This window comes from Habropoda laboriosa, unplaced genomic scaffold, assembly GCF_001263275.1.
Source record: "Habropoda laboriosa isolate 0110345459 unplaced genomic scaffold, ASM126327v1 scaffold816, whole genome shotgun sequence".
Classification (NCBI taxonomy): domain Eukaryota; kingdom Metazoa; phylum Arthropoda; class Insecta; order Hymenoptera; family Apidae; genus Habropoda; species Habropoda laboriosa.
The window spans coordinates 545741-559557 of NW_017101002.1; the positions used below are offsets into that span (position 1 = coordinate 545741).

Genomic DNA, 13817 nt, shown 5'->3' on the forward strand with positions numbered 1-13817 from the left:
TGAACCTGTGTGAACAGAACGAAAAGGCTGCGACAGTGCGGCTTTATCGATACTACTGCGGTACAATCCTACTTAAAACGCGGCTCGAGAATTGCTTCGTTACTTTAATTACAGCGCAAGGAATCACGAAAGGTTCTACGAAACAGAGAAACGCGATATCACATTCCTTTGTAAAGCTATCCTTTATTATCGCCTTTGGTCCTTGAGCTCTACAAATGCGACTTCAACTTATTCCTGTCCCGTATAATCTTCACAACGTCCGAAGCGCAGCCCCAGCACATTGTCACGCCGCTCCCTCCGTGTCCGTAATTGTGTACCACCTAGAAAAACTCGTACGTATTCGGTAAAAACTTGGATACAGATTCGGTACATATACGATATACAGTATACTTTCGATACCGTAACTTCTCTGCCTTCGAGATACTTGAAAACTTGGGGTTCCAGACGAATTTCTGCTCTTCCAGGTCTGAGACCGACCCACTCGTTCCACACTTTCGCGTTCTTTCCAACAATAATTTCCAGCAATTAATCATCGAACTGCGTTGAACGCTATACTTCAAATGCAATAAAAATGAAAGAAATACAGAGTACCTTGAGAGAGGGCAATATTCGACAGCAGCCAGAACTAATGAACTGAGCGTCCTCTTTTCGCGGGGAGCGATCGAAATCGTTCTCCTGATGCGTACCTCCCAATACCACGTTATCGAAGCTTTCAACATAATCGATCAGATAAATAGACAATCATCGTGCAATGAACGTTTCAAAAAACTAATCCGCCGCTAATTACTTGGGTATTATGTAATGTCCATGGTCGTCGTCCTCCAGGAGGCCGTGCATCACCCAGGGTGCGATCACCTTGAACGAAAGAACACGTGAAAGATGATTGCGTTGCAGTACTTGCTTCTCTCGCGAGATTACCAACCCTGGTAACTTGACCTCGAATAGGTGCAACCGTGTCATCGTTGACGAGTTCACGTGCGCCAAGGCCGCTGCAATTTACTATCAAATCGTATCCGTCGTCGATCAGTTCGGCTAGTTGATGAATCTTTCTCTTTCGAACTTCTCCACCTGCTTCGAGGAACTGTTTGGTCAGCCAAGGCAACAGACGAATTGGTTCGGCTGTATAAGTTAGAAACATCCATCCGTGTCTAGAAAAGAAAAGAAACGACAAATTGTAGATTACCAGTTAATTGTATCGGTACTGTTATTATGTACATACTTATAATTCGCCCTGTTTTCTTCGTTCAACTTTTCCAACTGTTTCTCAGTGAACTTGTGCGCACCGTACACCACTTTTGACCAGCTCGAATCGGAAAACCCTCGAGGATCGCTGGTAACGCGATATATCGGCACCAAGGAGAGTCCGATTTCACAGGCGAGACCTGCTTTCCAAAGTTTCTCCAGCCATTGATGCGTGATCCTACCCCATTGTCTGCCAAAGCGTTCGCAATTAGAAACGGGGATGAACGTGTAAACGCGAAAAGTGACGATCGGATACTCACAGAATTTTGCCGCGAGGAGTGTTCCCCGTGAGATAAGGGCTGTAAAGGCCGGCGGATCCATCGCCGGTGGTTTCCGGTGAAAATTCGCTGGCAAACACATGCACTTGGTACTGCGGAAAAGCATTTTTCACCGCGAGCGCGCTTGTCATGCCGATCACACCGGCGCCCACCACTGCCGCGCGCATTTTCCACAGGAAAAAGGTCGAGTTGACCGAAACGGATGAATCCTAAGATACAACTGCTGCGCAAACGTTCCCTTGTTGCAGCGTTCGTGAAGAGCGCGAGAAAAAGATAACGAAATGATAACCCCGATAATCGAGTATTGCAAATCGGTTTCGTTCGGAAGAAATGAGAAATGATGATTACGGTGAACTTACGATACCACATATAACTAGCATAATGCCTTCGATAGAGACCCGGCAATATTATGCTAGAATATGGGAATCGGCCAAGTCAGTGGAACGACAGAAATGTCGTCGTGCGAGAAATTCCCGTATCAAAGTCGATGGTGATGCTTGTCTCGCGACGTACCACTGATAATCGGAGCATAATACTTAAAATCCCAAAGGTCTTATGCTCCGCTTACCGATAGCGCGACGCGCGATTTTATTTTCTGACAGACAGAAGACACCCCCGGAAGCTGAATCACACGAAGAGGCGCCAAGCGACTAGAAGGATCGACGGTTACTACCACCAGCCGACGCGAAAGGAAATTTTTCAAATGGTAGTTTTAACGCCGCGATCCGTCCACCGAGCCCTGCAAGCCACTGTTGTAACTCCCACAAGACGGCTGACCGAAGTGCCTGATGACAGTTCACGATACCGAGTATTTGTTTACATCGTATACGAATGCCCTAGACATAATACAACCCGGAAATGCGATAAAGGGTGTAGATGACAGGATAGAGGGAACGGGAGAGCTGAACGTTCCTCGTCGCTTGCCCACCACTCCTCGTTTAATTGAGAAACAGTCACGCAATTCTTGGCCAATTAGTTGCGATAGCTAGAAAGTCTGTTGGATACGTAAAACGATAGATTTTCCATCTTTCTTTCTTTCTTTCTTTCTAACGATTCGAACGATTCGAAATTTGATCGTTTTGTTCGTCCAATTGGACAAGTTGAATAAACAAATTGATCGTCGCCGCGATTAACGGATATACGATTCTACGCGCGTTGCATATTGTAAACGAAACGCCAACGAATTTCAAAAGGAAACTCGATCGAATGTAATGAACCACCGAGATTGTCGCCAGGGTGGCCGAGGATCTTTCTCGACTAGGCTTGCGATCCGTTCGACGGGTTCAGATAACAGACACCGAAGTGTCTGTTATCCGAGAAGATTATCGACGCGGTGCGTTCATATCACATCGCACTTTGCGTATCAACGTTCGCTCGAGGTTCGCACGTAATTCATGATTAAGAAACGGTGAACGATTCTAATTGAAAATATTCCGACATGATTAACAAATACTTGTTGAATGTTAAAAAATTATTTATTGAAAAGCAGTTTACAAGTGAGTGTACAAGGTTGGAAGAAAAGCTGCATTCGTTAGGCCAAACATACAGACACGCGGTACCGTTGAATTGAACGCTTTGTAAAAGAACTCTAATTCGTTTTACGTTGAAAATACCTTACCATCTATTTATATAGTTACACACATATTAAACTTTTCAGTGAAATGGAAAATACTACTGTACTTTTCCTACTTTATAAATAAGCAAAACACTTTTAACAGTTTGCTAGTTACGATGTTCGATCTGTTCAGATAAATCATTTCATTCCAAGTGAAATTATCAAGAGTATTTTCATTTAATATACGCTTTTGTAGCTTACAATTTAACGTGGTTCAAGTATGTCTGAAGCAAATTGATTCACCTAAAGAGATCGCGTATAAACGCTATACAGTAATATAATGTCAGCATTCTGAAAACGATTAGTATGTTGAGAAATATACATCTACTCGTTTCTTTTTCTATTTCATTTGACAAGTAAAATAAACGACGTGGTTTATTTTACAATCTACAAATTGTATAATTCAGCGACAATAAATTAGAGTTACATGTATATACAATGATATTAATACTTTATAAATTATTACGAATTGGTATATAGAAGTACAAATACACTGGTATATTCTGTTTATATGTAAATTTATCGGAAAATAATGTGAAACTTTACTTTCATTATAGCAACAACATACAAAAACATGGAATATAAGATTTTCCAAAACATCTATACATACATCCCTATACAAAATTGGTTCGTGTTGGACGATTTTTATAATGTATATCTCGTTGAACGTAACGCGTTGCAATCCGTTTTCCTTAACACTTTGCTAATTAACCTTATTTGTCATGAACAGAACAGTATACTAGCAATTACACTAATAACAATTTTTCAATTAAAATAAAAATAAACTTAAACTGACAAGCTACAATATTCCAACTTTGATGTATATATATATATATATTGTATATTGGTAGAAGTAGCACTAAGAAAAGTTTCAAAATACTATGAATTCAAGAAATAAAAATTAGAGTTTCTTTTTGAAAACTAAAATTGCACATATGCTACTTTCGAGACTGGTACTAGAATCTTTCCCATAGACAAAATATTTATCACAGATAGAGTCCAAGTTATCATTAAAATCGCAATAAAATTTCAATATAGAGTCAAACCTATGAAATTTGAAATTTCTTTCTTATAATTCCAAAGATAATACATATATCGTTCAATTTATCTGTATGTATGTGTATGTGACAATAATAATACCATATTGTTTCTTGCCGTAAATAAAAAAGTTAATAAATATTAAGCATAAAATGTAACAATTTTTTATTGCGATTTTATTTATAAACTTACTATATAATGAATGGTTATATAATTTGTGTGATGTTCTTTTTTACTTTATTAACTTAATCGTCTAATTACGAGGTAACATTCTGCTATCTCGTCATTTGTCTAAATTTATCCAACTCGAAGATACTTTCTGACAATCTGCAAAATTTTTTAAATTATTAATTGCATTATATATCAATTATTCGTTCTATCCTGTTTTGTAAATCCTATTAAAATTACATTTAAATGTAAAAGAATAGCACTTACCTTCCAAAACTATTTACAAGAGCAACAATTTCGCTCCTTTCTAAGAACTTCCGACTAAAATTATTCAGTGTTGGTTCCCACTTGTCGAATTTTCCCGAAAATAAAATTTTTAACGCTGTACCCAAACCGTGTATTTGTAGTTTTCCCCAAAGTTTACATTTATCGCACCCCACACAATCCATAATACGAGATATATTTCTAAAGTGTTGTCTAAATTGTTCCTTTAGCAATTGAGCCTCAGTTCCACCGGTAAACATGACGCTTTCGTTAAAGTGTTCAGGAAATGATCTGAAATAAATTCGTGTTACATAATCGAACCATCGTCAAACCCATAAACACTGAATTTGTTAGCTATAAAATTCAACTTACTTAACAACAGTTAGAACATCGTTTATTGCCACACGGGTATCCTTATCTTGTACTTTATTACCGGTATAATATTCTTCTCTTTCTAGATATGGTGCAGCTTTAGCCAAAGCTCTTAATTCAAGCAAATAAGTAAAATATAAATTTTTCAACCAATTTGGAGCTTCACCTCCAGTTTCCTCTGGTGAAAATCTTTTTTGAAATTCTTCTAAATTAGGACCCCACTGACCACTGGGTACTATTGCTAAAGTATCTTTCGATGATAATAAATATTTTGAACACAAGTGAATATTAATGCTAGCATGAAGGCCTGATATAACACGGTAGAAAACTCTCTTCTCCAAACACATTCCTACAATCGCAATAGTATGTTATAATAAAGCCAATTTATAAATTAAAATGTACCACAAACATTTGCGCTATTGCGTTAAAATAACTCACCGTTTATTTTTGAAGACTGAATAAAATTATGCGGTGAATTTTCAGGTCTGTAATTAAACATACTTGTATAAAACAGAGCTACACCTTGCATACACACTTTGATACACACCTGAAACAATTTTCCATATAAATACTGCGCCATATCCTGTGTGCACTACGTCCTTTATAGCCTGTATATCTCTCAGGATTTAGCAAAAGATCTACATATTCACCAGGACTAGATTCTTTTACACAAAAATTATCTTGAGCATCGTCGTATTGCCGCCACAATTCAAAATCTTTATAGTTTTCTAAACTAAATACAAAATGTCAAAATGAATTCCAAGTTTAGCCCCACTAAATGTTGCAAACTGTTTTTTTTACATGTTCACTTGTTGTGTATTTTTTTCTTTACCTAATTGTCGTATTTAAGTAACCGAGTTCTCTATTATGGTCTTTAGCACTATGTAAGCATTCATCAAACTCTCCTCTGACTTTATATTTATCCACAGGACTTTCGTTAAAATGAATATTCCTCAGCATATCTCCTTTTAAACCATCTGGAATGTCTTCCTACAAGTAGGAAATATTACAATTAATCATATCTATTACATCATTTTTGTATTAATCAATTTAGTGCATTAAGTACTTACATCTTGACAAGGTTGTACAAGACAATATCTCATAGCACATTTACTATCATCAGTCCAAAAAGGACATTTTTGTTTTAAATTTACTTTGTAGAAACGAAAATAATCTCTGACTAGAAGGCTCTGGAGTCTTGGATAAACTTTCATATTATTGAAGTAATCCACTGTGTCCACACTGCAACTGCAGTCATCGATTGACCCTTTCAACTAAAATTTTTCTTAGTAAAATTTAATTATCCAATTGTTCACAGTTATAAGAATATACATATTTAAGCAAATTTATTTCAAGTGTATCGTGCAATAAATTAATTAGCTTCATAAAGCATGAAATTAATAGCAATCAATGTCACTGAAGAATTTTTTTATAAGTGCAAAACAAGTTTCCAAGTTACAATTATATATAAGTACATGAATATTTTTAAGTCAATGTACTAACAGATTTGACATACAATTTATGTAGGTTATGTTTGTTTTCAATAAAAAAATGTGAATAACGAAAAAAAAGAAAAAAAGAACAATTACAACAATACCTTGCAGAAACATTGATCGTTCTTTTTGTTATTCGTTCCAAAATAATTGCAATATACAACAGAAGGTAAAACCACCGTAAGTAATATTAAAATACTGAAATACATATTTTCACTGGATTTATTTCCCATGATTAAGTACACTGGTAAGCTTTTCAATCACGTTTAAAACTGATAATAAATTATTATCGCGTGTCTCTGCGATATGATGTTTCCCACTTTTGATGATATCGATGAGACTACGTGCCGCCAGAAACGTAAATCTTCCTGGCAAAAGTAAAGTTTATTGACGTTTTCATTGTATTCCCTATTGATTAATATTCCTGAATTAGATACACATAAATCCATCTATATTTATGCAAATATAATACTTTTTGGCTTGCTGCATATGTTATTAAAGTAGAAAAAAAACGGTATTACAAGCAACTGGAATGTTTTACTTCGTCCATGTCAGATGTCCTGTAATCTGAACTATGTGACTACAATTACGCTATCACCAACATATGGACTTGTGTCGTTAAATTATTAGCTTAATTATCATACTAGACATATAATTATTCACTGTGTACCACTATACAAAATAATTGTAAAAAATATGCAAAATATGTAAAATTAATACATATTGATACAAACAAACAAATTTTATAGTAATATGTTAAGATTTAAATGTTTGCATATTTTAAATTTGTTACTAGTAAATTAACATTATTTAACATCCACTTAATAATAGGTTCTGTATATACATATAATTTCAAAACGTTCAACTTACTTCAAGACCCGGAAACACATTAAAATAACTTCGTTTCAACGAATAGATAAATAGTTGTTTGCCTCCCACCTTTTCGCTTGACTAGATCCAATTTTGGTTCCACGTGTACTTATTGTATTTGTTAATAATTACTAAGGATGGATGTAGAATGTTGTAACGATTATTTTATTATTTAATCATTAAATATTTCAAAAAAAAATACGTAAAATATTTAATTTGCAATTAGCATTAATATTTAATTAAACAGTCAATTGCCTGTAAAAGTATAGATTTTTCCTTTATATCGTCATGTGCTTTTTAATTTATTGAAAACTTACAAATACAATATCATATTAGTACAGTCGAAGAATCGTATACTAACAGTACAATAAAAATGTTCGAAATATTAAAAATTGAGTATATATTTATGTGAAGCTATATATGAACGGAATTTGCAATAAAGTTTAATTTTATTACATGTTAAAAGGCTGAATTTTGAAAAGCATTTTAACTAAGAATATATGCAGAATAACGTTTATGTGGCCTAGAACTCTTATAAACTCTTATATCAGTGTCCAATAATATTATACATTCACGTTTGTATCTGAAAATTTATTACGTTCAGAAAGATTAAATTTCATATAATACGTAAAGGATAGTAATAGATCGATCTTGTAAGGCGCTGTCAGAAATTTACATTTAAACTTAAAAAGATAACCAGATCTATACTTGTTATATTATTACACTATTTTCATACTATTAACAACTTAAAAATATTAAGAAAACATTTAATAGACAATATTTTGTATACTATCGTAAAGTCTAATAATAAAAGGACAAAATAATTTGTCATGAAGTTTCCAAAGTAACATTTTAAACGAATAGAGAACGTAATGAAAATAATAAATTTGTGTAAAATGATCAAATTATATATTAATATATAAACGTTATTCAAAAAAAAAACAAATATAAAAAACATTTCAATGGTATAACAATTCTATAAAAGCACAAATTGATATTCAAACCGATTCTTTTAATTAATCTATTTACAGCACTGTTTGTACTCATTGGCGTAGACGCATCATGGTATAGGATGTGTCCAAAATTTGTGATGGCGGTGACGTTAAAGGTTAGTTGTCGTTAAATAAAGAAACTCGTATTTAAAATTAATTCATATTCAAGAAGGTGTTTTAAAATATTTTTTTAAATCCGTAAGATTTTTTGTTATATTGTTGTATTCTCAATCATAACACATAAATCTTGATAACCTATGCAGTGTTTGAATTGTCAAAGAACGTTTGAAAATTTACCATGGTTAAGTGTATATACAATTTTATATTAAGTGTTTGAAAATATCGACATAATATTATCACTATTTTAATCCACCAATAATTAACGCACTTATAAATTTCAGCAACGAAATACTAATTTTTCGTTGATATGATAATTTTGTTTCTTCCTAAATAAAACCATTGGAAAATTATTATTTATTTTTATATGCATTTCAGTTTTTACGTTCTGTTGTACAATGAAAATATAAATAATGCTTAAATGTTAAAAAATTTATAACAAATAACGTAGTAAAGTTGATTTTATGTTAATATTAATTATAAGTTTTAATATTTATTTATAACATTTTATTTATATTATTTGCTAAATTGCATGTTCAGGACAAAAGTCAGTGTATGTTTGAAGACAAATGGCCATGTATGCGATCAACTATTTTGAAACTACTTGAACAAGAACCTGTCACTCAAGTAGAATGGCAAGATTTGTTTTATTCTGTCCATTCAGTATGTGTGTGGGATGACAATGGCCCTCTTAAATTATTAAATGCACTCAAAGATGACATAATGGATTTTATAAAACAAGGTCAACAGGTATGGATACAAAATATAACTTCAACATATACATATAAACACAGATAATGAAAAGAAAAAATTATTGTTTTGTGCTCTCAGAGAATTTTAGCACATCAAGAGGAACAAGCACTGTTAAAAGCATATATAGCTGAATGGAGAAAGTTTTTTGCACAGTGTAATTATTTACCAACACCGTTTAGACAATTAGAAACATCTCTTGGTGGAAAAGCACCATCCTGTGTTCCCAAAAAAAATCAGCCTGATGACATTATCAGAAAAGTAAGGATTTTGTTTTAATTTTTCAATAAGCAATACAATAACAATTTCTTTTTTGTTGTAGTTAATGTTAGATAGTTGGAATCAACACATATTTGGGGAGATAAAACACAGACTTCAGGATTCAGCTATGCGACTTGTTCGTGCTGAAAGAAATGGTGAAGCATTTGATTCACAACTTGTTATTGGTGTTAGAGAATCTTATGGTAATAAACTTTCTTCCAATGTATACAAGATATCAATATGTACTTAATAAATATTCACAATTATATTAAACATTTCAGTAAATTTATGTTCAAATACAACAGACAAGCTTCAAATCTATAGAGAAAACTTTGAAGCAGCATACATAAAAGCAACAGAAGCTTTTTACTGGGTTAAAGCACCTGAACAATTATGCTTACATGGTGTAGAAAATTATATGCGTTATGCAGATGCAAAATTGCGGGAGGAAGAACTTCGTGCTCAAAAATATTTAGAACCCAACAGTGCTAGTGTGCAGCTTTTGACTGATTGTTGTGTACGTGTATTAGTAGCAACTTTTAAGCCATCTATATTAGCAGAATGCCCAAGAATGATTCAACATCGTCAAACAGATAGTAAGAATAATATTATTCGAATTAAAATATTTCATTCTTGTTACTATAATAATAATAATGAATGCATTATTATAGAACTTAGGCTAATGCTGAAATTAATGGATAGAGTTCCCGAAGGTGTTGGTCCAATGTTAAAAAATTTAGAGGAACATATAGCAAGTGCAGGTTTGGCTGACATGATGGCAGCTGTAGATGTTATTACTCAAGATTCGGAAAAATATGTCGAAAGACTATTGGACCTTTTTCGTCGGTTTACAGTTCTTGTTAAAGAAGCATTCGGCGATGATCCCCGTTTTTTAACTGCTCGAGATAAAGCTTATAAACGTGTTGTAAATGACGCGACAGTATTCAGACTAGAATTACCTGCGCGTCAAAGCTCTGGTATCGGTACAACGATTTTAAATAATAAACCTAATAACAACAGTAATGGACAGCCAGAATCAAAGTGTCCAGAACTTCTTGCTAACTACTGTGATATGTTACTTAGGAAAACACCACTCAGTAAGAAACTAACTTCTGATGAAATTGAAAGCAAATTAAAAGATGTAGTATGTATTTTGATTTATGCATGTTTATTACATTTATAATACTTAACATTATTTTATCTCATATCTATCTTATGTTAATTTCGTTTTAGTTGTTAGTGTTAAAATATGTTCAAAATAAGGATGTATTTATGCGCTATCATAAAGCTCATTTAACAAGGCGCTTAATATTAGACACATCTGCGGATTCTGAAAAAGAGGAGAATATGGTTGAATGGCTTCGTGAAGTTGGAATGCCTGCTGATTATGTTAATAAATTAGCTCGAATGTTCCAAGACATAAAAGTATCACAAGATCTCAATCAACAATTTAAAGAACAATGTAGAGCAGCTATTGCAGATAGCATAAATATTAAGGTACCGATTAAGATGTCATAGCAACATTTTAATTTACGTACTGTCAAATGTATACTGAAGTACGCGTTAATGTAATTTATTGTAGATATTAAATGCGGGTGCATGGGCTAGAGGTAGTGAACGCGTTACTGTAAGTTTACCGCTACAATTGGAAGATTATATTCCTGAAGTAGAAGAATTTTATAAAAAGAAACATAGTGGGAGGAAATTGCAGTGGTATCATCACATGTCAAATGGCACGGTAAGAAAGAAAACGTCTTGTCAGAGAGCATTAGAAACAGATATTTTTACATTTGTTAAGAACTATTACTGATCGAAGGCAATTCTTTCAATCTACAGAAATGAAAATATTAATGTAATTTTAAATGAAAACAATATACATTTACTAAAACAGAGCAACATACATTTTTATGATCCAGCAAACGTGGGTGTAGCGTAGAACTTTTCAAAAAATTCAATATCTCGGTTCTAATTTTCAGCTTCACCTTGCAACCAATTTGGATGGTGTTCCAGATAACATTTTCCAACCAAGTGGGACGCTTCGATGTGGACGTAACAACATTTCAAATGGCAGTTTTATTTGCGTGGAATCAGCGACCGTTTGAAAAAATATCGTACGAAAATTTACGATTGGCTACGGAACTTCCTGATCCCGAACTGAGGCGAACTTTATGGTCTTTGTGTGCCTTTCCAAAACTCAAACGTCAGCTGCTTCTAGTAGAACCACATGCGCACAGTCCCAAAGATTTTGCAAATGATACAAGATTTTGGGTGAACCAAGAATTCGCCATTGTGTTAGTAATATATTCTGAAAAATTGCATACTAACTTAATTTATTAAAAATCCATAATTAACTTTCAATTTTAATTTTTAGAAAAAACGGCAAATTACAAAAACGGGGTAAAATTAATTTAATAGGAAGACTTCAACTATCAACTGAACGAAGTAAAGAAGAAGACAACCAATCCATTGTACAACTTAGAATACTAAGAGTTCAGGTAAATTTGTTTCTTTTTTTTCTTTTCTTTTTTTTTCAAATTTCTTATTTTTAGTTATGCGCAAAAAAATTAGTAATGCTCAGTTGCAAACTGAATTAGTTGATATATTAAAGAACATGTTTTTGCCAAGTAAAAAAATGATAAAAGAACAAATTGAATGGCTGATTGAACATAAATATATACGTAGACACGACGATGACATTAACACTTTTGTATACATGGCATAGGTCGGGATTATTCATACGTATAATACTATTCAGATCCTTATGATTAATATTATATTTTTATAAAGATTCAGTTTTTCTTTACCAAAATGTATGCTCAAAAATTCCAATGTAATTGAAAGATATTAATGTTGTTTGTAACATGTTCACAAACAGAGACAGATCTTTCAAGTGAAAAGTTAGTACTGACATACAAAGTCATATCGTTCACAAATTATTACGATACCGCCTTCGACCATAAAAATATAACTTGTTAAGTTGAAAAACTACTACATTATTTCGGAAATTTAAACGGTGTAACAAATGGCAAAGTTTATTATTGATTTTTTTATAAGAAACAAAAGAATTAACTTAAAGACATCTGTGAAAAAGATGTATAGTCTTAGAAATTTTTGATTCGAAATGTACAGACGTCAATAATAATTTTCCCTTCCATAAAAACATTATCTCTTACCTTTAGTATAATTCGAATTTCGTCAAGAAACAGTAGATTGATGTTTTTTTCATATTTTCTGTTTTGTCTGTGATCTTAATGTAATTTGATAATTTTACTCTACTTTAAAAGCAAAATAGATTATTTAAAATATTTATAAATCTCAAAAGAAAACTCCTCATAATTTTAAATAAAAATTGTCACAGATGTTTTTAATTTTGAATGATGACATTTATGTACGTATATGTATGTACATAGTATGTACATTATACACTCTAATATATGTTGAAACGTAAATGGTATAATGCATGGATATGTTTATTTACTGCAAGTGTACATATTTTCCAAGTATAGTTGTTTTTTATTAACTTGTTTAAATTGTAAAAAGTACATAAATTACAGAAATTTTTTGTATAACATTCTAGTATTCTGTTTTGTATTAATTGTCGCAATTCTTTTAATCAAAATAAAATTTGTACTTTTCAGTCACAAAAATTTATACGCACAGAAAACATAAAATATGGCCTATACCATTACATGTAAATGTAACATTAAACAATTCAGATTCATGTTACCATAATAACAAAAAGGTGTATAATCTCTGTACTGAAAAAATTTTACACAACTGTGTCAACCATGAAATCTTGACTCACATATTAAGAACATTTATGTGTATAAAGCTTTTATATTATTTCAATAAGCGATTGACAAGTGTAAAAGTGGACATTTCCGAAATTAAAAAACAGGATTTTTTATATATTTCGATGCATCTTATTCTTCCCGAAAATACTATGATAAAATAAACAACTTTTCGTAATGAAAATGCGATCTTTTATAATTAAGGTAAAGTAATAATTTAAAGTAACTTAAATTAAATAATTCAACAAACCTTGAAAGATATCTTTTATTTAGTTTGTATAAGATTCAGTCATAAAAAACAAGTTTTGGATAACATATTTATTCACACAAAAGTAATTTGCTATAACATATTTATAAATTTTCAACAGTTCTATATTAGATTAAATCTTACACCAATATGAAATATATCTCGTGTGAGTGGGAACATTATATACATTTACATACACATACACGTAAATATCACTGTTACAATAAAACAGTAACACTAATACATTGTAAATAATATATAAATTTTTTCTAAAATGACGAGAACCGTTCATCTTTCAGTTTGAATATTGTTTAATTAA

At 32.3% G+C, this 13817-nt stretch overlaps 3 protein-coding genes across 3 annotated transcripts in view; 1 reads left to right on the plus strand and 2 right to left on the minus strand.

Annotated features, from left to right (window-relative positions):
- Window positions 1–1687, minus strand: part of LOC108577743 (tubulin polyglutamylase ttll6) — a 5001-nt gene extending 3314 nt beyond the window's left edge. The window contains exons 1-7 of the mRNA XM_017940934.1: window positions 1503–1687; window positions 1220–1330; window positions 923–1148; window positions 788–855; window positions 592–709; window positions 400–501; window positions 214–320 (exon numbers count right to left, since the gene is read on the minus strand). Of these exons, the coding sequence (XP_017796423.1) occupies window positions 214–320; window positions 400–501; window positions 592–709; window positions 788–855; window positions 923–1148; window positions 1220–1330; window positions 1503–1687 (917 nt within the window). The remainder of the gene's footprint in view (window positions 1–213; window positions 321–399; window positions 502–591; window positions 710–787; window positions 856–922; window positions 1149–1219; window positions 1331–1502) is intronic.
- Window positions 1688–4396: 2709 nt separating this feature from the next.
- LOC108577799 (ero1-like protein) lies at window positions 4397–6703 on the minus strand. Its single transcript, XM_017941003.1, has 8 exons — window positions 6575–6703; window positions 6048–6251; window positions 5810–5967; window positions 5525–5710; window positions 5416–5462; window positions 4978–5326; window positions 4609–4896; window positions 4397–4500 (listed from the first exon to the last, which is right to left on the minus strand). Exons 1-8 carry the CDS (start codon window positions 6701–6703, stop codon window positions 4449–4451), a joined length of 1413 nt encoding a protein of 470 aa, XP_017796492.1. The 3' UTR covers window positions 4397–4448.
- Window positions 6704–8402: 1699 nt separating this feature from the next.
- LOC108577807 (cullin-5) lies at window positions 8403–12182 on the plus strand. The gene is made up of 11 exons (XM_017941013.1): window positions 8403–8448; window positions 8990–9199; window positions 9281–9460; window positions 9522–9663; window positions 9742–10056; window positions 10132–10604; window positions 10694–10957; window positions 11043–11198; window positions 11471–11751; window positions 11832–11964; window positions 11997–12182. The coding sequence occupies exons 1-11, from the start codon at window positions 8413–8415 to the stop codon at window positions 12180–12182; spliced, it is 2376 nt and encodes a 791-aa protein (XP_017796502.1). The 5' UTR covers window positions 8403–8412.
- The last annotated feature ends 1635 nt before the right edge of the window (window positions 12183–13817 follow it).

Bases quoted from the DNA above. Each gene is read 5' to 3' on its own strand.
- LOC108577799 (XM_017941003.1), bottom strand. From the start codon at position 6,703: ATGGGAAATAAATCCAGTGAAAATATGTATTTCAGTATTTTAATATTA. The intron at 5,711-5,809 runs GTAAAGAAAAAA...TTTTGTATTTAG, and splicing joins TACTTAAATACGACAATTAG to TTTAGAAAACTATAAAGATT. The intron at 4,897-4,977 runs GTAAGTTGAATT...AATTTATTTCAG, and splicing joins GATGTTCTAACTGTTGTTAA to ATCATTTCCTGAACACTTTA.
- LOC108577807 (XM_017941013.1), top strand. From the start codon at position 8,413: ATGTGTCCAAAATTTGTGATGGCGGTGACGTTAAAG. The intron at 10,958-11,042 runs GTACCGATTAAG...AATTTATTGTAG, and splicing joins CAGATAGCATAAATATTAAG to ATATTAAATGCGGGTGCATG. The intron at 11,752-11,831 runs GTTAGTAATATA...TTTAATTTTTAG, and splicing joins AACCAAGAATTCGCCATTGT to AAAAAACGGCAAATTACAAA.